General features: G+C 50.0%; 2 protein-coding genes across 3 annotated transcripts in view; one reads left to right on the forward strand and one right to left on the reverse strand.

The window, feature by feature from the left end:
- The window catches only part of TMPRSS3 (transmembrane protease, serine 3), a 40,929-nt gene extending 34,102 nt beyond the window's left edge, over positions 1-6,827 (reverse strand). The window contains exons 1-2 of one of the 2 annotated variants that reach the window (XM_014532931.1): positions 6,770-6,827; positions 4,683-4,827 (exon numbers count right to left, since the gene is read on the reverse strand). In XM_014532931.1, coding sequence (XP_014388417.1) covers positions 4,683-4,827; positions 6,770-6,790 — 166 coding nt within the window. In that variant the 5' untranslated portion in view covers positions 6,791-6,827. The remainder of the gene's footprint in view (positions 1-4,682; positions 4,828-6,769) is intronic. The other variant, XM_014532932.1, reaches the window with a different exon arrangement.
- Positions 6,828-12,192: 5,365 nt separating this feature from the next.
- UBASH3A (ubiquitin associated and SH3 domain containing A) overlaps positions 12,193-25,742 on the forward strand; it is a 40,918-nt gene continuing 27,368 nt past the window's right edge. Inside the window, exons 1-6 of the mRNA XM_014532935.1 lie at positions 12,193-12,309; positions 14,258-14,311; positions 16,885-17,071; positions 20,224-20,422; positions 22,977-23,146; positions 24,223-24,431. Coding sequence (XP_014388421.1) covers positions 12,197-12,309; positions 14,258-14,311; positions 16,885-17,071; positions 20,224-20,422; positions 22,977-23,146; positions 24,223-24,431 — 932 coding nt within the window. The 5' untranslated portion in view covers positions 12,193-12,196. The remainder of the gene's footprint in view (positions 12,310-14,257; positions 14,312-16,884; positions 17,072-20,223; positions 20,423-22,976; positions 23,147-24,222; positions 24,432-25,742) is intronic.

The raw sequence follows: 25,742 nt of genomic DNA on the forward strand, positions 1-25,742 counted from the left end.
CACTCACACACACACACACACTCACACACACACTCTCACACACACACACACTCTCACTCACACACAAACTCACACACACACTCTCACACACACACTCACTCACTCACACACACACACACACTCACACACACACTCTCACACACTCACTCACACACACACACACTCACTCACACACACACACTCACTCACACTCACTCTCACACACACACACTCACTCACACAGGGGATGATATGAAGGGACATAGGGAGAGGCCATATGAAGGTAAAAACAGAAATCGGGGTGATTCATCTTCAAGTCAAGAAAGACCAAGATTGTCAGCAAAACAAAACACCAGAAGCCAGGAAGAGGAAAGGAAGGGTTCCCCTGCAGGCTTGAGAGGGAGCATGGCCCGTCAATGCCTTGATTTCAGACTCTGGTCTCCAGAATGGTGAGATGATATTCCTGTTGTTTTGAGCCACCTACTTTGTTTCGTTGGCTTGAGGAAACCAAAATGAAGGGAAAGTAGGGCACCAACTTTCAAGGACATTTTCCCACAGACAAGGGTGATGTGTACAATCCACGGGGTACTTTCAGGAGAGGGAGAGCTGGGACCTCTGGGAGGGCCACCAGATGATGTAGCAGGACCATTCTTCAGGGGTCTTGTGCACAGAGGCACCGATGGCCTTGGTTCCAGAGCGACTTTCCGAGGATGTTGGCAGAGCGAACAGTCTTAGAAGATAGAGACAGTGTTTCTCTGGAGCAAGGGATGGGTTTATTGACTGTGCAGCTTAATAAATATAATGTCTTCCTTTGAGGCAAAGCTTGTGCAGGTCTGCTTACAGTCCATTATAAAGATTCCGGTTCCCTTCGCCGGAAACCTTCGCCATGGGTTCCTCAGCTGTAATGCAGACCCACTGTGTGTGCAACTTACGCCTGGGCTGCTCCACGTCACCTCCATGGGACTTGGTGGGCAAGAGCGCCAACTCACACAGGATGTAGGCGCCACTTGTGCTGCGAGTAAGACGTTTCTTGTCTTCTGCCAGCATCCCTGGAACTGTGACGGGCTGACTTGTTAGCTTGTACCAGACCCTGCCCAGCTCTTGCTACAGTACCAGGCAGATCGGGTGGAAGGAGATGTGAAGAGCATTAAGATACCCAGAAGTATGAGCCTCTCCGCACAACCAGGAGGATTTCCAGGGCTCCCTTTACACTCAAAGGAACAGGCCATTTTAGGCAAATTATCTCATCAATCCTGAAAATCCATGCACGCCTAAGTTGTCTTCCCTTAATTTAGGAAGGTTGGAAAGGAGGAAGTGAAGAAAGCCTCCCAAGAGCCATGCTATCACTCAGAGACCACCCCTGCCTCTCTTCTCCTGGTCTTGGAGACGCTGAGCCGAGAGGTCTTCCGTGAAAGAGCCAAGAAGGTCTCCCCCCACCTGTCTTTGGAAAGACACAACTTCACCTTCTGGCAATCGTATGATTATAAAATGGGGCACGCGCAGGAGGCAACCAATCAATGATTCCCTCTCATCACTGATGTTTCTAGCTCTCTCTCCCTCTCCCTTTCTCTCTAAAATCAATAATTCAAGGCAGTCTTAAAAAGAAGAGAATTTAAATATGGGGGTGGGAAGAAAAGGGGGATTGGGAGGAAAAGGAGGAGAGAGCAAGCAAAAGAAAAGGATAAGAGGGAAAACAGAAGCAAGGGAAATAAGGACACAAGTGCAACATATAGTCCTAAGTGACCATGGGGATAGAGCGTGAGAAAGGAGGGGAGACAGAGAGACGAACCCAAGCTCTTTGCTTTGGCCTGGATGAGCAGGCGGTTTGTTCACAGTTGCCTTCTTGGCACCTAGGACAGCCCCTGGTGCCTGGTAGTTCTTTTTGTTTTGTTTTTAATGTTTATTGATTTCAGAGAGGAAGGGAGAGGGAGAGAGAGAAACATCAATGATGAGAGAGAATCATTGATCAGCTGCCTCCTGCAAGTGCCCCACTGGGGTTCGAGCCCAGAACCCGGGCATGTGCCCTGATCAGGAATCAAACCATGACCTCCTGGTTCATGCTCTATCACTGAGCCACCATGGCCAGGCCCCGGTAGTTTCTAATAAATAATAGTAAATTGGATGGATGGATGGATGAATAGATGGATGGATAGATGGATGGATGAATGGATGGATGGATGGATGGATGGATGACATCATGATAACGAAGGTTGTTTTCTCAGGGTTAGAGACTAGTTCCTTTCAAGGCAACAAGAGCATGGTCTTGAGTTAACAGAGCAGAAGCCTCTTGGCCACCCGCCCCCACCCCCCAGAAGCCTGCACCAAGTTAATGTCTGGCTCCTGCTGAGATGCTTTCAATCCATTTGCAATTTAAAAGTCAGCGGAACCCCAGGAATGACCTCATATTATTCCAGTTGTTCTCTATCTAAGAGTTAACTTGGGAAATGAATCCAGATTGTGGAGTCAACGGTTGTTCAGTTAGAACATTTGTACCGTTCACATTGGTCCCTTCACTGCTCCACCACAGAGCCCTGTGGGCACTACCATGGCCCCACTCCCCCTTCTTGTTCTGTCTTTGAGAACATGCTTAGAAGAAAAAGCAAGATGCACAACATCTCTCCAAAGAGGAATGCAAATGATAAACAAGCATAGAAAAAATTCAACCTCTCTGGAGGTTGAAAAAAAAATGCACAAATTAGACACAACTACCTATCAACTTCCCAATCCATTATTATTATTATTATTATTATTATTATTCTCACTATAGTCCAAAGTGAAAGAAAATGGACCACCAAGTATAGTCAATAGGAGTTTGCATTGTGTAAACTTTTTGACAGTCAAATTTGAAATATGTACCAAAAGTTTAAAAATGGATCTAATTTTTGACCTAGTAAATTCAGTCCTAGGAATTTACCCTAAGATGTCATCATAAATATACACAAATGTCTACCTATAAAGATACTTAGAGGAGTGATGTTTATAATACTGATGCACAGGAAACAGCCCAAATGAGCAACAGAAGAAACTGGTGAAATAACAAATGGATAGAGACAAATGAATGATGGAGAAGGGCGTTGGCAAACTTTTTCTATAAAGAACCAGATAGTAAATATTTTAAACTTATTGGCCATTTGATCTTTGTTACAACTACTCAACTCTACCACGGCTTGAAAGCAGCCATAGACAATATGTGAATAAATGGATGTGTTACAATAAAACTTTATTTGTAAAAACAGGCATTGGGCCAGATTTGGCCCGTGGGCCATAGTTTGCTAAACCCTGAGGAATATTTTAATTAGTTAACGCCATGGAAAAATAAACATGATATTGTTCAGTTAAAAAGAAAAGCTTCAAAATGGTACAAAGAGTATATGTCACTTCCAAGGGAAATAGAGATATGTTGAAAGAAAAAAGGCAAGAAATCCTACCAAGAGTGCTAATAGAGTTATCCCCGAGTAACGGTAAAATTGTGGGCAACTTTCAAAAGATCTTTTTGATTAACTGTATTTTCCAAATTTCTATAATGAACAATACATTGCTTTATTGAAAATGAAACATTTTAAACAACTTTTGTTCCTTCCCACTACTGGGAATTCATCATGAGGAAGTAATCAAAAATTAGCATAGAGATATATGTATAATGCTATTCATGTTCATATTATTTATATTATAAAAACATTAGAAACAACTACATGTCAAATGATGTTAAAATGGCTATGTAAATGACACATATACTTGATGGAATGTTGTGGAGCTATGTCAAAATGCATTTATAAAAACAGAAAGCACGTGGAAAAACGCCTGTCTGTCGGCTCCATGAGTGAACACGTACTTACAGGCAAGGGCAGCAAGAGAATGAAAGTAGATCTTAAAACCAGGTAAAACTGGGGGATCAGGTGATTGCAGGGTACTTTTAAAAGTTACATTTATGTTAATTTGAGAGAAGGAAGTAGTTTTAAATTGTGTACTTTTCTTTTACTTGGAATCTCTCCTCCCATCTCCAATCCTGTCCACTAACCCCCAACATCAATTGTGGTTTAAAGGGAATCAGTAGGGTAGCCCCTACTCATGCTTTCCGTAATCTCAGCCAGAGCCCCCAGGGGTCCCCTTCACAGCCCCCGAGGCCAGAACTCCTGACTGCGTCCAGGACCAGCGCACACAGCGCACTGTGACAGATCCTGATAGACTGACCAGAATGAGCCTCTTCGGAGAGGCACTAGGAGCCCACTGTTTCTCCACATATTCGTAACTTGTTTACAACTCCAACTGCTCTGTTGCTGGGAGCGACGCCATTGCCTGCTGTTGGAATTTGATCTAAGCCTCTAATACTTTCAGAGATGCCCATCCCATTTTAATTTTCTGGAAGGGTTGGTGAGCGCAGGTTCTCAGGACTTCCTGGAGGGCTCAGGGTCTGGCCAGGATCCGACCCCTAAATACCAGGGGCGGTTGGAGCCTCCATTCCTGAAACTCTCCATCAGAGAATGCAAACCCCCGTGTCCAGGGAGTCCGCAAGGGGCTGAACAAAACAGCCCCTCTGACACCCCGTCTGTAAACTACAGAACCACATGCGTTTAGTGTAAGGACTCCTGGTGAGATATTTCCCCAGAGGGACACTCCGCCGCAGCCACATTTGTCATCTAGATGGGGGCGGGGAGGGAAAGGGAGGGCAGGGTCGTGCAGAAATCACCCCTGGTTCCACCTACCTGGTGTGACAGGACTTATTTTCAGGTCATCGAGGCCAAAAAGGGATCTGAAGGAGAAGGGGGCCTCGGTGGCGGGCGGGTCGTTCTCCCCCATGGTGACTATTTCAGGGCCTCTGAGGTTCGGCTCCACCTCCACCTCCACCTCCTTCACCAGGAAGAACAGAAAGTGTTTGCTTCCCTGTTTATAGTTTCAGCCTCAAATGCATCTTGGTTGTGTCCAATCTTTGAAATCTGACAATCCTCATCAAGCAAATTCAGTACCGATTAATCAAAACTATTTCCCTGGTGGGCACGCATTGTTTCCTAAGCTACAACGGATAACAGAGAGACTTCGGGAGTTAGCGAACAACAATGAACTTAATTCTGCTAAAATAACGACTTTCCCAATGCTCGTCCGACCAATCTTAAAACCAACTGAGTGCCCAGCTTTAGAGATACGGCCTTTTGCCACTTAAAGGTTAGCGTTCCAGAATTTCACAGAAGATAAATTACTTTCAAAGCACATCCCTCCTCTTTTATCATGGCTGTTCATCTCACATAAACTCAACCCTTTGCCTGCACATGTGATAAGTCTATACAGACATAAGAAGTTCTGATACTCACATCACGTCCGAGCCCCTCAAGTGCCAACGGCCCCAGGGAGGGGACACCGGCCCACAGTATTTGTAGCTTTCCTGGCTCTCACAGCCATGACCTAATTAAGGATGAAAGTATCCGGGCCCTTGGGGTGCCCGGTCCCCGCCCCACTCTCATAGCAAAGGGAGGAGTGGCTGGCACCAAAGCTACACTGGGGCTCTGTTTCTTCCAGGAGAATTCCTCCTATCGCAGGGCCCCAGAGGCCGGGGCCTTCGGAATTCATTCCCACTAACTCCTCCAGGGATGGAGGGAGCGAGGGAAGGGCCAAATGTCTCAACCACATCGCAGCTCCCAGCCCCAGGCAGCAGGCGTGACTGCTCAGCTCACCAAAATCCAGAGGTCCCAACAGGCACAGGAGCATAGACCCTTAGGGCACCTGCCTTATTTCCTTTTCGTTTACCTGTTGTCATGTGTGCAAATCAAAAAAGGAACTGTTAAGCCATTTAAATCGGACTTTGTCTTCATGCTGTTTCATGTGCTCACAGGAAAACCTAAGCGAGACTGTGCGCTTAAAAATGTTTCTCTCGTTCCCACCGTAACAGGAGCTTTGAAGAGCATCTTAGGAAAGTAATGCACTCATAGTCAGCATCTTTGACTATGATTCTGGCTGATACTGGCTGGTTAGCTGTCAGCATGTAGCAAATGGCACAGCTTAATTTATAACAAGAATAAGAAAAAAGGCTCAAATGCTTCCTGCAACCGGGGAACCCAGCTGAGGAAGTCCCTCCCCAAACACGCCATGGCTGGCAGGTGTCACCACATGGAGGAAGGCAGAGGCGCCATCAGTCCGAGGAGAATTCCGCAGGGCCCCAGAGGCCGGAGCCTTTGGAACTCATTCCCAGTAACTCCGACAGGGGTGGAGGGAGCGAGGGAAGGGCCAAATGTCTCAACCACATCGCAGCTCCCGGCCCCAGGCAGCAGGCAGCAGGCAGCAGGCGTGACTGCTCAGCTCACCAAAATCCAGAGGTCCCGACAGGCACAGGAGCATAGACCCTTAGGGCATCTGTCTTATTTCCTTTTCGTTTACCGGTTGTCATGTGTGCAACTCAAAAAGGAACTGTTAAGCCATTTAAAGCGGACTTTGTCTTCGTGCTGTTTCATGTGCTCACAGGAAAACCTAAGCGAGACTGTGCGCTTAAAAATGTTTCTCTCGTTCCCACCGTAACAGGAGCTTTGAAGAGCATCTTAGGAAAGTAATGCACTCATAGTCAGCATCTTTGACTATGATTCTGGCTGATACTGGCTGGTTAGCTGTCAGCATGTAGCAAATGGCACAGCTTAATTTATAACAAGAATAAGAAAAAAGGCTCAAATGCTTCCTGCAACCGGGGAACCCAGCTGAGGAAGTCCCTCCCCAAACACGCCATGGCTGGCAGGTGTCACCACATGGAGGAAGGCAGAGGCGCCATCAGTCCGCAGCGTCTCCTCTCCCCACCACCCACTTCACTCACCATTTCTGGAGCCGCCATCATGAAAGGCACAACTAATTTCCTTTTTCATTATAAAAGCAAGCGGAATGGTGAGCCGGCGGCCAACGGGTTAGTCCAACCGGGAAATATTTCCAAGTCACTCAGCCTTGTCGACTCAATCGTCACAGCAAATGGCATGGTCGTGGGCGACGGTGTAACCCAACCTGCATGTGGCTATCAGGTGGCCATCAGCGGCATGACCGCGGGGACCAGGGCGGGGGAAACGTGGCTGCCCTTTAATTAGTAAGTAAGGTAAGCAAACCTTTGCAGAACCTTCACGTCAGAGAGCCGTTGGAACGCAGGCTCTCCTTTTACTTAAAAGAGCAGGGAGGTCTGCCCAGTGCTGAGCAAGCGCATCAAGAGGCAGATAAAAGGCTTGGTGGGGGTTTCTGTCCCCCCATGTGACTGAGCCCAAGGGTAGACTTGAAGCTGCTCTGAAGACAAAAGGCAGGGAAGCTGACCGGTCTCACAGCCAACTCTCTACAGAGACACTGCGCATGCCGTTCTTCGGGGGCCTCTGTGTCCCAAGGGGTTTCTGCACACAATGCGGCTTAAAGATGTGTTATCGGGAGAGAAAGGGCCCTGCCGCTCTGGGCCCGGTGGATGTGAAACGTGCACTCGTTTATTCACAAATATTCATGGGCCATCTGCCATGAGGCCAGGCATCTAGACTCAGAGCAGGTGGCAGAGGGATCAGAGCATCCACCTGTGGTCTCAGGTGGTGACAGACGCTAGGAAGGGGTGAGGCTGGGAGAGGCTCAGTGAGGGATGGGACAGAGTCGGGGGAGGAAGGCCCCTAGACAAAGTGATATTTCAGGAAAGACCTCAGCCATGTATCAAGTGGGTCTTGTGAGCTACGAGGGGAGGTTGTTCCAAGCGTGGGACCATCAACGCCAGATACCCAGAGCGGATGAGCTACGGGTGTCTAAGAAACCCCAAGAAAGCCCATGTGCTTGGAGAGGCCAGTGGGCAGTTCATGGGGCCCAGGCCATTGGAAGGAAGGACTCTGGTTGATTTCTTTGTGGTGGAAAACGGGGAGGAGCTGAGCAGGGCAAGGTCGGGGTCTGAACATGTGCACTGAGTGCAGGGGCAGGGTGGGGTGGGGCAGGGTGGGGTTGGACACAACGGAGAGCCTAGAGTAGGCTGCTGAAAACCTCCGCCACCATGGCTGTGACTTGGCCACGGTCCTAGCGGTGCAGATGGAGAGGGCTGGATTTGCGGTTGCTTTGAAAGGAGAATTGGCAGGATTTGCCAATCGTGGTTTCATTCAAGCTCGTTTTCCTGCCTCCAGCACCTGCCCAGGCACCTAGCCATGTCTTCTGGATTTAACACAGATCATCCTTCAAGCTCATAATCCCTTCTTCACATCTTTCCTAACTATGCTCTCCGTTCCCTGAACAAACGTTTAATTTTTTCCCTGTTGCTCTTGAAAGATAACTGTTCAAGCTAAGAAAAGGGGTTCAGCTAGATGGGTATTTCCTGGTTTGTATAATTAAGCTTTTCCTTTAAAGGAGAATTTTACATTTTAATATGTTATAAGCACAATTGCTCAAAAAGTGGTTTATCATTTAGGACAGAAAAATATATTTGAGTAGAGGCTATATTTCAGACCCCAAATCTAATTTTTTCCCTCTAGGGAACAAGCTTTGCCTATTTTCTGACTTTCACATTTAAGCTATCAAATTCATTTGTTCATGAAATTATGTCATCCTTTAAATTTCTCAAAGAAAAAAGATATTATTTAAAAATATAGTTAACTTATATTTAAAGGTGAAATGTTGAAACCTCTTCCTCTGAGATGGAGAATAATACAAGGAGATGCACTATAGGCATACACTATGTCTAGTCAACATTGGAATCCAAGCCAGTGCAATGAAATCAAAGAGGAAGGAAGGAAGGAAGGAAGGAAGGAAGGAAGGAAGGAAGGAAGGAAGGGAAGGAAGGAAGGAAGGAAGGAAGGAAGGAAGGAAGGAAGTAAGGAAGGAAGGAAGGGAGGGAGGGAGGAAGGAAGGGTGGTGACAAAGACCACTTAGAAGTGGAAGGGAAGAAGATAAAAAGAAAAAAGAAGAAAAGAAAGGAAAAAAGAAACTTTAAAAGAAAAGAATATATACTGCTAATAAATAAATAAAACTATCATTATTCATAAACAAAATTATTTTTGGACATTATCTTAAAAATTCTGAAGATAAATGATTAGAACTGACAAGTAAGTCAAGCAAGATTTTTGGATACAAGTTCAATGTAAAATTATGTTAAATCAATAGTATTTTTATTTATCAGCAACAAAGAATTCAAACATGAAATTTTAAAAAGATATAATTTACAGTGGCATCAAAAATGACCCAACATCTCAGAATAACCCAATTAATACTGCAAGACCTATCACATAAATTTCGATAATAGAATTTAAAGAAAATAAAGACCTGGCAACTCTATGCCAGGAAATCTGACTTAGACAAAATGGTCGCATTCTTTGAAAAAACAACTTAATACAACTGATACAAGGAGAATACTCCTATATCTATTAAATAAATTAAATTCATAATTTAAAACTTCTGAACAAAGAAAATTCTAGGCCCAGATGACTTCACTGGTAAATCCTTTCAAACATTTAAGAAAGAAGTTCTACCATCTTACAAAAACTCAGAGAATTGGGAAAGAAATACTTCCCAACTCACTTATGAGGCCAAAATAATGTTGATGCTTAACGTGACCAACTGTCCTCATATGCCTGGAACTGAGAGGGGTCCTGTGATGAGCACTTTCAGGGCCAAGACCAGGAAAGTCACAGAAAAACCACAATGAGTTTAGCCACTAAACCCTAACAAGGGAATTACAAGAAAGGAAAACAACAGGCCAAGCTAATTCACAAACACTGATGCAAAATTCTAAACCAGGTATTAGCAAATGAAAGCCAGCCCTCCATGCAAGGCTAACATTATGAATAAGGTTTTATCTTATGTTTTTTATTGTGGTTTCAATTGACATTTTCCTGGCGACTAATAATGTTGAATATCTTTTCACATCCTCATTACCCACTCATGTATCTTCTTTTGTCAAGTGTCTATATAGATCTTTTGCCCATTTTTAAAGTGGATTGTTTTCTTATTATTGATTTAAGAATAAATGTGCAAAAAAAAAAGAATAAATGTGCATACATATACTAGAGGCCCGGTGCATGAAATTCATGTGGGGGAGGGGAGGGGTTCCACTCAGGCCAGCCTTCACCCTCTACAATCCGGGACCCCTTGGGGGATGTCGGACTGCCGGGGATCAGGCCTAAACCGGCAATCGGACATCCCTCTCACAATCCTGGAACGCTGGTTCCTAATCTCCTAATCACTCCCCTGCCTGCCTGCCTGGTCGCCCCCAACTGCCCCCCCCCCACCAGCCTGGTCACCCCTAACTGCCCCCACCCGCCATTTGGTCGTTCACTAACCCCCATGCCGGCCTGGTTGTAGGCAGCCATCTTGTGAGGGTGTGAGGGTTAATTTGCATATTATCTCTTTATTATATAGGATTACATTCTGGATATGCTGGATACAACTCCTTTGTCAGGTGTATATATGGTGATATTTTCTCCCAGTCTATGGCAGCATTTTAATTTTCTTTTTTGGTGTCTTTCAAAGAGCAGGCCAGGGATGCTACAGTTCAGAAGGGTGCAAAGAAGGGCCCAGCCCAACATACCAATAGCTCCAAGGCTGAGCAATTCTGCTCTCGAACTTACCAGGATCCCAGGAGCTCCCCTGCCCCCATCCCCGCCCAGCCTCCTAGTTATCTCTTCCGTCCCTAGAAAAGCAACCACTCTGCTAGCTTGTACATCAGTTTTTGAACCTTATATAAATACAACCATATAGCATGTGCCCTTTGGTCCAAAATTATGTGTGTGAAATTAATCCACATAATTGTTTGTAGCCATAAGAAAAAACCAAACAATCCATTTTAAAAAGGCCGAAGACTTGAACAGGATCTTCCACAAAGAGGTCACTTACGTGGCCAATTGCCTGTCTCATGGTGCTCAGTGTCATTGCCATGCAGGGAAATACAACTTAGAACCACAGTGAGATACCACTACACACCCCCGATTGGCTAAAAGTGAAAAGACTGACAATATCAAGTGTGGACAAGGATGTAGAGCAGCCGGAGGAATGTTCACCCACTGCTGGCGAGAGGCACATGAACAACCGCTTTGTAAAACCGCTCAGCAGTTTCTAATGCAGTGCGGACCTGTCCTGTGAGCCCAAAATCCCTCCCGTGGGTAAGTACCTAACAGAAATGTACCTCGGGCACCCAAAGACATACACAAGAGTGTCTGCAGCAGCCAAACAACGGAAAACCACCCAAATGCACATAGACAGAGAAATAAATGATGGTACATTCATCTCGTAGAACGCTACCTAGCGATGCAGAGCGCTAACTATGGCTACAAACAATTATGTGGATTAATTTCACACACATAATTTTGGACCAAAGGGCACATGCTATATGGTTGTATTTATATAAGGTTCAAAAACTGATGTACAAGCTAGCAGAGTGGTTGCTTTTCTAGGGACGGAAGAGATAACTAGGAGGCTGGGCGGGGATGGGGGCAGGGGAGCTCCTGGGATCCTGGTAAGTTCGAGAGCAGAATTGCTCAGCCTTGGAGCTATTGGTATGTTGGGCTGGGCCCTTCTTTGCACCCTTCTGCACTGTAGCATCTCTGGCCTCAACCGCTAGATGCCAGTGACAAACACCCCCGCCCCCGCCCCTCATTTTGAGGATCAACAATGTCTCCAGAGGTTGCCATGGGGGAGCCAGAACGCCCCCCGTTGACAGCCAGTTTTATTGCTGGTCCTGAGGGAGTTAGGGGCGTGTGCTCACTTTATGAAAATTCATTGAGCGGCACATATACAATTCAGCAACTTTGCTGCATGCATAAAAACTTTTTTTTTAATGTAAAGCTTTTAAAATTGAAAAAAAGAAGTCAATGAATAACTAAAAGAGCCAAAAAATTTTAGAGTGAGCACGGAAGATAGATAGATACAGTGCAATGTCTTGTCTGCACATAAGCGACTAAGACTCGAGTCATGCAGATTCTGTGGCTTCGGACCCCAGTGGAGAACCCTCTGCCGGGCTCCCTCCCCCTCCCCCTCCTCATGCAGACTTGCTCCCAATGCCGCCCAGTCAGAGCCAAGGCTGGCTCTGCGCAGGGACCTCTGGGACCCGAACCCACTGTGGAAACAGGGTGGACGGGCACTGCACCCCAGCACCCTGCAAAGAGCTTTCTGAAAACCAGTATCACATGCAAACAGGATATTAGGTTTTGTCAGAGAGATCAAAAAAGGCTTGAGGTTTTTCTTCACAGCCTCAGCCGCTCCTGCTGCTCCCTCTCTGGCTTTATCTACTCATTTCAGTCGGAGGCAGGAAGAGATGGCAGCCGGGGAGACCCAGGTCTACGCCAAGGTCAACAGCAAGCTCAAGGCCCGCAGCGCCGCCTCCCTCCTGGACCCCCTTCTGAACCTGGGCTTCCCAGCACACACCGCGTGAGTACTCCCCGCCGGGCACCTGCCCCTGGCGCCCAGCCTGACCCTTCTGAGGTCCCGGCCACAAAACTGCAGGCCGCTCCGAGCACCTACTTCCTGTCGAAGGGGCGCCTTGCAGGGCGAGGTACTGTTGCTAAATTAGGCCCTTTGCCGCTGTCTTTAAATGATAGGATCGGGACCAACTCTGCTGGCCGGTTGGGGGGGGAGGGGGGGTGGCTGACTTTGTGAACGTTAGAAACCACGTGTCACCATGGTGCCCCATTTCTCAGGGTGTGGAGGAGCTTGGGGCCTGTTGTACCCTCTTTGTGGGCAGCTCAGTGCCTCCGAGAGGACTTTTCAAACTCTAATCTGAAAGGCCCCACCACCCAGCCGGTCTCTAATTCTGGGACCGGTGAGGTGAGGATGTTTCTAAATGGTGCAGGAAACCATCCGTCCTTAGGAAAAAACTCGAGTGCCCGAAAATGAAACAAAATGGTTAAGAATCGACTGGGTTAGCACGATCCTGCGTGTCCAAGGAAAAAGCCCACACGTAGAAAACTTGAACCGTAGGAGTCACCCCTCTCGGCGAGGGAAGGAATCCCCAAGGCGACGAGCTGTGATACTGACCCTGGGTTACAGCTGCCACAGAAAACCGATTTCTTAGAGCCAGTTCTTTCCAAGGTTATTCACGTGGAAAATACACCAGAAGTCCCCTTAGTTACCCCTGGATTTGGGAGGCGGGCAAACTTCCCTTGAACATTGTAACGAAATCCCAACCAAATCGGATGGAATAGTGTAGAAGCTACACTTTGTCCTCACACTGTGTTCACAATAACCCGGGGCCTGTGAGATGGAGCGGAAGGCAGTGTGAGCAGGGTGCCTGCCGTGTGCGCCCCCATCCCCAGCACCTGACATCGGGGGGCAGAGGGGGACACTGAGGCGGAGAGCAGGTGACTTCCTACCTCGGGCAGGACCCAGACCCCACTCTCTAAAGCACCGAGAAAGCCGCGCTCTGTCACACCACCTGCACTGTAGCCTGGACACACACTCAAAATTCCTTCCAACTTAAACATCGGCCCCATGTTGGGGGTAGGAGACCTGTTTTAAACCCCTCATTAGTCTGAAGCACCCCAGGAAGGCTCTAAGCCAAGGCCTCTCTGGTGGAACCGCCCCGGGAGGCGCATCCCCTCGGTACTGACCACCTGGCAGCATTGAGCCGCACCCCCCTGGCCCCCGCATCACCCTCAGCCACTTGGGGCTGAATCCCTGAACCAATGCCGTTAGCCGCATCCCATTCTCTTCAATTTGCTCCGGTCGGTTCAGTTACATTGAGCTCAGTGACTGTACCTCCCGGTTACAATGGTGAGAAGACACAGTCAGGCCGCAGGGCCCCCAGGCTGGCAGGGGAGGATAGCGGACAGGAGCTCACTGAGACGATAAGCAAGGTGACCGTGTGCGTGGCTGGGACACAGAGGGGCTGCATGCCCACCTGGAGGCGGTTTGGAGCGGGCTTTGGAGGGCGACGTTTGAGCCGAGCCGGGAAGAGCATGGGTGTGTGGGCGCGGGGCTGCATTTGGCGGGGACACAGGTGTGCAAGCCAGGGCTGTGACCCTTCCGGCTGCCCGGAGGACCGGGAGTGTGTCCACCTGACCCTGGTGCAGGGTACATGGGGGGTGAGGGGAGACAGACTGCAGGCGTGGGTGGACCTCAGGCATGAGCCCTTGGCCTCCATGCCAAGGACTGAGAGGAAAACGGGCAGGGCCGGTGAGCGGTCTGCATGTCCACAGAGCGCAGCGAGGGCCCGGGGAGGACAGAGGCCTGCGCTGCATCCAGCTGTGAAGTGTCCAGCCCCTGGGGGACAGGGGGCAAGGGACAGGGCCGCTGTGGGGCAGGGCTGCCCCTGCCTCTCGCCCCTTCCACACACACTGGAAGGCGGGTTCTGAATGCCCTTGCATCCGCTTTCCTGTAGGCTGAAGGCATTGGCAGCCACCGGGAGAAAGACGGCGGAGGAGGCCGCAGACTGGTGAGTGGGGCTGTCTGCACAGGAGAGGGCCTGTGGCTTGAGGACTCGCAGGGTGGGCCAGGGAGGTGCTCAGTGCAGTCTGGCGGGGCCGGGCCGCCTCTGTGCCAGCCCACCCAGCGCTGAGGGAAGGGAATAAGGAATCACGTTTAAAACAGAAAACAAGAGAGAGAGAGCTTGAAACAAGGCCCTCTTCACTTAAAATCGGATTTAATCCGATGCCGCCGTCAAGGAAGAAAACAAGCCACGTGACTGGTTGCACAGCCAGCAAAGAGCCCTCTGCTGACATAAAATAGAGGTTGCCACTCGCTAGGCCGCCTCTGATGGGGAGAGAATTTCCAGGGGTTGTAAATGTCCCCTGAGGCATCCGCAAGGTGATCTTAAGGGGCGCCAGGTGTTTGGGGGCGGGTGAGGAGCTCGGTTCCAGGCAGTTCCCACCCCCCAGCTATGTGACTCTGCACACCACCCACGGCCCTCGGTTGTCTGCTCTGGGAATCTGGAAAGGGCACCCCGTTCTCTAGAACCCAGTCCTGCCTGAATGTGCCATGATGCCATCAATCTGCCCTAGGCGGGAAGTCCCCTCACTCTACCCCGAAACAGCCACAGCGGAACTCAAACAATAGAGACCGGGTCCGTGAGGCTGGGGTGCCCTCCACGGAGCAGACGGCAGATACTGGCAGGGGGTCTCTGAGTGTCCGGCATGCCCTCGGTGGGAATGCCCTTCCTCCTCCAGGAACTCTAGGCCAAGGGCAAGCACGTGGCCCCTCCACAGGACAGAGAAACACCAAGGCTCTGGGCTAGGCTCGCTCTAGTCAGCCGCCAGATTTCAATTAGAAACCAAGCCCACCGCTGGGAAGGCCCTGGTTGGTCCCTCCACCATGAGACTAGAAGTCCGACCAAGGAACTGGGAGACGGTAGGATCCCCCAGTTTCAGTCTAGAGTGGGCCCAACCTCACCCATAACCAGGGAGCTGCAAATTCAGCTGCCCTTCAAGACAACAGGACCTTGAAGGGTTGGTGAGGGAGGGGAAAGGGGTGGCCTCTTACTTTCCTGGTTGCAGCGTGAGGCGTCTATGAACACTGAATGTGCGTGTAACAGCACAAAACCACAGTTCCAAGTCTAAGGACATCCTCTGGAGAAATACAAAGGGGCTACAAAAGCAGGAACAAGACCCTTAATTACGGAGTTAAAAAGAAAACTGTTTGAATGCACACCAATGGGCTGGCTGAAGGGAAGATCGCACATGTGCGTACGTGATGGGATGTTCCACATTCCTGAGAAGGTTCTCACTTAACCAGGAGTATATGTATTAGCCTGGGGGAGTCGGAAAAACATTGCTGAGTAAAAAAATGCAAGTGGCAGAATAATTTCAACAATGGCTTATGATTTATATAAAAAACACACACAAGTGCCATCTATGAATTTATTACTTACGTATCCAGAAGAAAACAAAGCAGATTAACCATTGAGGTTGCCTCTAGAAGGGGGAGGAGCCAGGATGAAGGGGAGGAGCCAGAATGATGGAGAGGAGCCAGGGTGAAGGGGGAGGGGCCAGGATGATGGGGAGGAGCCAGGGTGAAGGGGGAGGGGCCAGGATGAAGGGGGATGGGGGTTTTTTATTACTATTAGGGAGATGTATTTGCATGTAACTAATGTTTTCCCTGAGTGGTTGCCTACTACTTTCTAAACTTAATATCATCTCACAAGCACTTCCCTGAGTCATTAGAAATTCTTCAAAACCACAATTTCTAATGAACAGACACGTAAATTCACTATTATTTATCTAGTTTGTCCTTCTTTTCAATTGTAAATAGCCCTACATTCAGTATTCCATACATGTAGTTTTTTCCATACGTTTTGTTTTTCCCTTTGGCTAACTTTCTGGAAGTAGACTTATTAGTTCAAATGGTCTGGGTATTTTAAGGCTCTTGACACATACCGGCAAGTTGCCATATACAAAGGAGGCACAAATTCACCCTTAAAGCTCACTGCACCTTTACACCATTGAGCATAACTTTCATCCTTTGAAAAATATTTCGTTCATTTGACAGGTGAGCAAATGGTTGTTTTAATTCTCATTTTTCTTATTAATGAGAATGAACTTGAGTTTTGGTTCATATATTCTTTTCCCTTGTATTGAAAATAACTTTTTCTGAGTTGAAAGAAAATATCACAGCCACCTAAATTTTGTCTAGTTCTTTGGGGGTTTGATTTTTACATTGAATTGGAAGTGTGAGATAAAATTAAAATGAGAGTATTTTCCACAAAATTTTTCAACACTAAGGGGATGGCTGGACCACAAAGGTCATCTGAAGACCAGGTTCTACTTCACTGTCACCTTTCTCTCAATTCCTTGACCTTTGACCAGGGGATCAGACTAAGCCGGGACTGAACCCTGAGTGAACTCCGGCCCCCTCTGTGGCCACGGGAAGCTGACGTTTGGGGCTGTCACGGTGAGGTGGCTGGAGGACTGGTGGATGTGGCCTCGGGTGCTCAGCTCGGCCTGTTACTCTGTCCTCCCAGGGGAGGGAACCTTTTGTCAGGACACAGGTGACAGTGGCCGCTCTCTGTTGCAGGCTGCGCTGTCACTGCAATGACCCTTCTCTGGATGACCCCATCCCCCAGGAGTACGCCCTTTTCCTCTGCCCCACGGGGTCCCTGCTGGAAAAGCTCCAGGAGTTCTGGAGAGAGAGCAGGCGGCAGTGCACGAAGAACAGAGCTCACGAGGTCTTCCCTCACATAACGCTCTGTGACTTCTTCACGGTGAGTCGGCCCCCGCTGCCTCTCAGGCTCATTACCACGGCAGCTGAAGTCATTTTGGGTGATAACTCGGCAGGGATGGGACGACACTGAGGGCAGCCACATGATTTGTTTTTACGGGGCGTCCACAGCTGTAGTGTTAGCTGACCTCTGTGTGAGATGTCCCTTACTTTCCTCCTCGCCTTTATCTGGTCAACTCCTAGTCATCCTGCAGAACCCAACTCATTTATCCCCTCCCTTTTCTAAGTCTTTCCCCGCTTCCCAGGCAGAAGGGATGGCTGCCCTTTGTGCTCCCACCTTCCTTTTGTCTGTATCTCGATTGGCACTTTCCTGTTGTGTGACAATGTGTCTGGGCATCTCTGCATCCCTCACCAGTCAGAACCCCTCAGGTAAAGGTGGAGGCTTCCCTCCTCTGTGTACCCCCAGAGATTAGCACGGTGCCTGAAACAGGGGAGGTGCTTCAGAAATGTGTGATGGATTAACCGAGGAATGGGTGAGCATGGCCAGTCACAAATGCAGGACTGTTCCCTGCCTGGTGGACCAGCCCTGACTTAGAAAATGGTCCAATAGGCAGCTCTGTAGGCTTCCTGGGCTGCTCAAAAGAAAAGAAGGAGGTGTGAAAAGGAGGGAGGGAGGGACAGACACCACTTCCTCTGTGGCTCCACCAGAACAACCTGAAGAGGGCACACCCTGGGCCGGCCCTGATGCCAGCAAACTCTGTGGGTTCTACCCAGCAGTCAGGCCGGGCAGTTCAGGCAAGATTCTCCAGGTGACTGATGGGGGCCCACCTGCAGCTTTGGGGTGAGGAGTGGCATTGGGCACTAGGGAGAGTATTGAGACAGAACTGAGTGCAGGGAACTGGGGGGCAGCGTCTATGTTGGTTCACGGTCCTCCAAGAAGCAGCCCCCAGAATTGGAAGTGGAGGGGATTTCTGTGGGAGAAACACCCGTGAGGGATAAAGGAGAAGGAAGGGTGGGCAGGGCGAGCCTTGAAGGGCTGACACCTGTGGGTGGGGGTGGGGGAGACGGGGCACCAGAGTCTCACCTGCACTTGCTGCTCCCAGAAAGATGGGGAGCCTGAGAGCCGAGACCCCGCCAGGGGCCATGACTGACCCGGTCACTATGGGAGGGTGGCCTGTGGCTGGATCACAGTTCAGCCCCCAGGCGCACAGGTACTGCCCTCCTTGCCGTAGGCTCTGAGTAGTGCACTGTGGCTGCCCTGGAGTCTACGGAACCTCCAGAACCGAAGGCTGCCATGCGGCGCATAGCCCTGGGCCACAGGACGGAAAGGGTGCTGGCTCAGGATGTGATGCAGAGGCTGAGTCAGCATGACAGGGCCTGAGGGACTGTAGTTAAGTGGCAAGGGATTTCCAACCTTGAAGGAATATTCAATTCCACAAAGAATCTTACCCTGAAATCTCTAAGATACTGAGGGCCAGGTATAGCACAAATCCCTAACCCCAAACACATGAACCAGATCAATTACGCTGCAGTGTGGTGAACAGAAAAGAGGCTCGCTCGGTGGCATAATTTTTATTAATTACATTAACCGGTGTTAAAAATACTAAATGACCTGGAGACTCTTACACTTAGTGAAACAAGCCAATCTGAGAAAGACAAATATCACATGATCTCACTTATTTGTGGAATCTAATGAACAAAATTAATTGACCAACAAAATAAGACCTGAAGCATGGAGGCATGGAACAGACTTACATACCTCGATGTGGGGGTAAGGGGACCAGGAGAGAGAAACCAAAGAACTTATATACTTACTAGTGGCCTGGTGCACGAAATTCATGCACATTAAAAGGGGATTAATTAGAGGAAATATTTTAATACTGCTATTTGCCCTTTCTCTAAAATAGAAGTGTCAGAGATGAAAGAAAATTAGTAAAATGTATATGAAAATGTTCCTCCTGTCAGAGTATGGGGCACGCTGCGGGACCCAGAGTCAAGTCCCCACATACCCGCGGTGCCTCAAAATTGCGCAAGACCCAGACCCAGCCAGCCGCACCCCCATTGGGCGAGATCCAGACCCAGCGGGCCCCACCCCTGTCAAGCTCCACTGGGCGAGGGGCGCAGCCTCAGGTCCCCTGGCCTGGCGCCAGGCGGGGGGCACAGCCTCAGATCCCCCAGTGCACCCTCAGGTCCCCCAGCCCAGTGCCAGGGGGTGGTGCATGGCCTGAGGTCCCCCGGCCCCAGTTGGGGCAGGGTGCATACCTTGAGGTCCCCGTCAAGCCCTGCCAGGCAGGTTGCACAGCCTCAGGTCCCCCAGTCCAGCGCCAGGGCAGGGGGTGCAGCCTGAGGTCCCCTGTCAAGCCCAACCAGGCGGGGGGCGCAGCCTCAGGTCCCCTGCCCTGGCCCAGTGGCACACAGCCTCAGTCTCTGCTGATTGCTCATTAAGGCTCCTTACGGGAACTCAGCCTCCACTTGAGCGCAGCCATCTTGTATTATGGAATCCCTGCCTCCACTGTTGGCACAGCCATCTTGACCGTTACTGTGTGGTCAATTTGCAGATTCCCTCTTTATTAGATAAGATATGCATAGCCCATGGACATGGACAATAGGGTGGTGGAGACCTCAGTGGCGGGGGGGAGTAGGGGCTGGGCAGAAAGGGGTACAGGGGGAAAAATGGGAGACATCTGTAATACTGTCAACAATAAAATATCTATTAAAAATTTAAAAATGATAATCAACGAGCCACTTTAAAATGGAGCCGGAGCTGCCATCCCAGAAATGCCCTGCACATCTCATGCCTCAAAGCTCGGAATGTTAGAACAGGCAAAACAACCTTCGACTGGGCCTGAGCAACCTTGTTTCCCAAAGGGCTGTCCGCAGGGATAACCAGAAAGCAGCTATGGTGACTCCTGGGCTGAAAGTTAGAAACATCATTTAGAATTAGCGTCGCTATAGTAGCTTATCTGCACCAACAGCAATGCCTTCCTTCTATGGATGTAATTGCCCCCCTTCCCTTTCCCATCAATATACCCTGGTCTTTGTCTTCTGTCTGAATCCGTGCTTCCTACACAGCTGTTCTTGTCTTTGATCACAAGTCAATGCTGTTGCCTCTCACTCTGAAAGGCCTCTATTTCAGTTTAACATGGTGGCCTGGTAACAAGAGCTGAGCGAGCACATGGCTGTCCCTTCCCGCAGTGTGAAGACCAGAAGGTGGAGTGTCTGTACGAGGCTCTAAAGAGAGCTGGAGACAAGGTGCTGGGCTCCTTCCCCCCGGCGGTCCCTCTGGTTCTCCATTCTTCCGTCAGCTACCTCGGCTTCTTCGTGAATGACAGCCCTGCGGATGTCATCCGGGAATTCGCCATGACATTCGCCACAGAAGCAGCTATCTTGGCAGGTAGGCAGCCCCAGCCAGTCGAACACACTGGGCGGGGTCAATAGAAAGTGGCCCCTCTGTGTGGGGGTCTGTGCTCTCCCCACTTGGACACCGTGGGTGGATCCCACGCAGGAAGCATGCAGGCTGATCCTTAGCACAGTGATGGTTGGACAGCTGACTGGGCCTGGATCAGGCGTGCACCCACCCTTGCCCTGGCCATACCCATTCCCCCCTCTCCCTTGCCAAGCGACTTCTCTGATATGGCCTTAAGCCAAGGCTGAACGATTTCACCAGCTCCTCCCTAGGGAGCAGGTGTCCTTACAAGGAATGCAAACAGACTCTGAGAACCAGCAGTGTCTTGTCTCAAAATGGGAATAGCCTTGTTCGCATTGATTTCAAATGGTTTTCTAAACACTTGCCATATTCCAGCCGCCGAGGAAACTGTCCCAGGTGGACGTGTGGGGCTCTGTAAAGACAGGGATTGTCGGCTGGTGGGCACACAGGGGGGCAGGGGTCTCTCCCAGCCCTGTGCCCAGCTTGAGCAGCGACCCTCACCGAGTCAGTGCTGTGTGTAAAACACAAGTCCTAGCTGGTTTCTTTTAATTTTTAGGCATGAGCTTAGTGCTCTCTGCTTGACTTCTTGGGGAAAGATTCTTTGAGAATCAACAAAATTCCTTTTTCTCCAAATGCCAGTCTTCATGCCTCCCCAAAAAGTGGGTCTCCTGGCCCATTTCCCAAATGGAGGTACTGAGGCTCTGAAGGGTAGTATGTCTGCCCAAGGTCACTGTCATAGGTTGAATAGTGTCCCCTAAAATCCCTGTCTACCCACAACCACAGAAAAGGACCCTATTTGGAAACAGGGTATTTGCAGACATAACTGGTTAAAATGAGGTCACACTGGAGTAGGATGGGCCCTAAATCCCATCACTGGTGTCGGTGTCCTTGTGAGAAGAGAGGAGACCCAGGAGGAGGCCACAGGAAGATGAGGCGGAGATTGAGTGATGCAGCCACAGCCAAGGAGGACTGGAGGCCCCAGAAGCTGCGAGAGGCCGGAAGGACCCTCCCCTAGAGGCCCAGAGGGAGCGAGCCCTGCCAACACCTTGATTGGAGACTTCTATCTTCAGAACTCTGCGGGAACACATTTCTGTTGTAAGCCACCCAGTGTGTGGCAATTGATGAGAACAGCCCTAGGGAACCAACAGTCTCCTACCCAGTGGGTGGTGGAACTGAACCTCGAGTCCAGCTCCGTCTCACTCCCCATGGGCCGGGTTTCATGCTGAGCAGCTATGGTCCTGAGAGATCGGCCTTGACCTCAAGTCCATCACTGGACCCCGAGGAGCCTCTGTCCTGCCCTTCCGCTGCCTGTGCCCTGCACCTGACCCTGAGGGCGTAGGAGGGGCCAGCTCCGGTGTCTCTTGGGTCCCACCCCAATGAAACGTCCCCATGGGCCCAGGGCACCGACAGAAGAAAAGACAAGGGCCCATTCAGAAGCAGGTTGACTCACTGATGGCCCCGATTCGGAGAGCGGTGGGTCTTTCTCAGGCCGCACTGACTCACGTGGTGAGGCCCTGCCCCCACCGCTAAGACACCCGAGAGAAGGAATTTCCCCGACACCCACTCACTCTCCTGTCTCAGGCTTCTCACCTCCATGGTGTCTCGTTTGCCACAAAAGGCGGGTGAATCATGGGCGGGGCTGCCACGTCCGGGCTTCAGGAAGTGCTCGCAGCACCCGAGACATTTTTCAGGGGATTCAGGCCTGTGTGCTGGCGTGTGCTGCCCGGGGGAGGGGAGGCCGTAACTGATAATTACTGAGACTCCGAGAGCCTGGTTCCCACAGCAGCCCCAGCAGGCAGCCCTCACTAACCTCGTGCTGTTGCTGTTGCCACGGAGGTTGAAGCAGGCTAAGGTGGTCCCGCCAGTAGGGCAGAAGCGTCTAAAGCCAGGGCCACCTGACACCAAACTCAGAACGGCTCCGTCCGTCCATCCGTCGGTCACCACCTCCCAGAACATAAAGTGCTCGTGGCGTCGCTGAAATCAGACCCTGGCTGGCCCGACAGCCCTGAGTGAGGACCTGAGGGCTGGGCCCCAAGGGCAGAGACCCCCAGGAGGACCAGGGCCAGTGAGCGGTGTCCGAGGGACGGTCCTGTTTAACAGAGTCACGTTGCCTCTGGTGTTTTCTCCCTGAGACTCTGCAGCTGAACAAAGTCATTGACCCAGAGAGTGAGCCACCAGTCCTGGCCGCTGATGACACCCTGATGACAGGGAGGGAAGCGTCTACTTCGTCCATGTTAACCAACTGCTTGGGCAACTCGCTTACAAACTGATAGGCCCCAAACACCCCCTAAAATCCACACCTCTACTCCCACCTCTCTTACACGTCCTTATAGAATCTGCAGGTACCCAACCAACTCCTCTAAAGGTGAACTCTGCGAGATGGCATAAGCCGGCCGAGGGTGCTCCAGGGCGGAGGCAGGGAGGCCACGTATACAGGCCTGGGCTGCTGAGCCTGGGCGAGTAGCCATCCTGGCCGCACAGTGCTAACGGCGGGCGTCCCTGGGTGTACCTGGTTTTGCAGACTGCACCGTGAAGCCTTGCACCAAGCAGCTGCACCTGACGCTGGCCCACAAGTTCTACCCCCACCACCAGAGGACGCTGGAGCAGCTGGCCAGAGCCGTGCACCCCGGCCACAGCTGCCAGTGGACCGCAGCGCTGTACTCGCGGGACATGCGCTTTGTGCACTACCAGGTGAGCGGCCGGATGGCCAGGCAGGCGGAGTCCTCCCACAGGAACCAATGCATGAATGGCCCCTCCGACCAAGCACTGACCCCAGCAGCCCTCCACTGGAGGCATTTTAGTAGAAGGAAAACCTTCTATTCTTTCTCTAAAACTATTTCTCTTTTTGTGCAATTTGCAACTAGCATTCTTTTATATATACAGGATGGGACAAAAGTAGGTTTACAGTTATGAGTACACAAAACAGTTTATTCTTATATTATTTATTAATTATTGTATTATTTTCCATACAAACAACTGTAAACCTACTTTTGCCCCGCCCTGTATAAGTTACAGACACACAACTTGGGGGCAGGGGGGAATAAATGGAAGCATTTCTGGTCATTAAAAATAGAGGAGTTACAGACACACAACTTGGGGGAAAAATAAATGGAAGCATTTCTGGTCATTAAAAATAGAGGATTGCAAAGGTTTATCGATATATTGTGTTGCTTATTAATTTATTTAGATAATGATTTGGGCAAAGACTTTCTCTCACTAAGTTGATTTGTTCCAATGGAAACCATGCAGTGCTCCTTACAGACGCACAAAATAAGTATGAATGAATCCCCCACCCACCACGTTCCATGTTGTAAGAGAAGCTATAAAAAACTTCACAGCAAGGAAGGCAGGCGTAAAAGTCTGATTATACTTTGAGATCTTTCATATAAAATATAAGCACAAAGATAGATGGGTAGGTGGGTAGGTAGGTAGGTAGGTAGATGAATAGATGATAGATGAATGATGGAAAGATGGTCAGATAGAGAGATGACAGACATGGTAGAGAGATGATGGATGATAGATCAATGATAGATAGATGCATGCATGCATAGACAGATAATAGACACCAACATTCATTTCTAAATCTATCCAAAGAATTCCATGCTGTGTTTTGTTATATTCTGCACTGTCATCAGACAAAGGCTTAGGGAGTGTCTTGGAGACACAGCCCCCCAGGCAGCCTGAAAGCAAAGCAGTGAGGCTCCTACAGTCGTCCTTCCCAGCACACGTCCTTGCAGGAGACGTGACCACCTTTGCCTCTCTTGCAGACCCTGCGGGCCCTGTTTCAGTACAAGCCCCAGAACGTGGATGAGCTGACACTAAGTCCCGGGGAGTACATCTTCGTGGACCCCACTCAGCAGGAGGAAGCCAGCGAGGGCTGGGCGATCGGGATCTCGCAGCGGACCGGCTGCCGGGGCTTCCTGCCGGAGAACTACACGGAGCGAGCCAGCGAGTGTGACACCTGGGTGAAGCACAGGTGAGTGTCGCCTCTAGCGGCAGCCCAACGGTCTCTGAGTTAGTGCCGAGAGCGTCCCCCTGAAAACAGTGGGCACAGTGTTGGCATGCTTCCCGACCATTCCATCGTTGGTAAAAATTGCCTTCTCCGTGCCAGCAACGTTCTCCCTGCAGGGATACGGTAAGTGTCCTGGCTGATTCGTGGTTTTCTGCTGATAACGTTCAGAAAACATGGATTACTCTAATGGCTTCTAAGACCGTACTCCCAAAAGACTGCACAATACCACTTCCTTCTTATGGATATAAATTACCATCAGAGGTCCTGTGCTTGGTTTTACTTATCCTTCCATCCAATGGATAGACTGTAGGGTCCTACGGTACATTACATTATTGGTTTCCTATTGCTGTGTAATCATGTCCTTAACAGCTAAACCACCTCCATGTATTATCCCACAGTTTCCATGGGTCAGGAGTCTGGACATGGCTTAGCTCAGAGGCCCCCAAGGCTGCAGTCAGGTTTGGCTGGGGCGGGGGGCTTATCTGAGGCTGGGGGTCCTCCCACAAGCTCACATGGTTGTTGACAGAATTCATTTCCTTAGCGTAGTTACTTCACAATTAATGTCAGTCACTCCTCGTGACTTCAGCTGGAATTTATTTTTTATGTTTTTATTGATTTCAGAGTAAGAAAGGGAGAGAGAGAAACATCCATGATGAGAGAGAATCATTGATCAGCTGCCTCCTGCACGCCCCCTACCGGTAACCAAGCCAGCAACCCAGGCATGTGCCCTGAACAGAAATCAAACTGTGACTTCCTGGTTCATGGGTTTACACTCAACCCCTGAGCCACACTGGCGGGGCTAGAATTTCTTAATTTTAGCATCTTTAACATTAACTGAAGAGTCTGAGGATTTTCACCATCACCAAGTACTGGTTCCTCTTATTTAACAACTAGAGGCCCAGCGCATGATTGAAATCGCACGAGGAGGCGTCCCGCCTCCCACCATGCGAGGAGGCACCCTGTGGGCCACCGCAGGAGTTGGGCCGGACCCGCGCCGTAGGTGGCCGGGACCCGCACCTGACTTCCACCCCAGGCCCCCCCTACCCCCCTGCTGTGTCCACTCCAGGCTGCCGGAGCTGCTGCACCAGCTCAGGCAGGCCCCCCATCTCTGTCTCCATCTCCACTCCGGGCCTCACCTTCGTGTGCATCCTCCTCCTGTTTGGTTGTCCCGTTATGGCATCCCAGCCTAATTTGCATATTACCTCTTTATATATTAAGACTAGAGGCCCGGTGCACAAAAATTTGTGCACTCGGGGGGCGGGGGGTCCCCCAGCC

Source organism: Myotis brandtii, unplaced genomic scaffold (assembly GCF_000412655.1).
Source record: "Myotis brandtii unplaced genomic scaffold, ASM41265v1 scaffold923, whole genome shotgun sequence".
Taxonomy (NCBI): domain Eukaryota; kingdom Metazoa; phylum Chordata; class Mammalia; order Chiroptera; family Vespertilionidae; genus Myotis; species Myotis brandtii.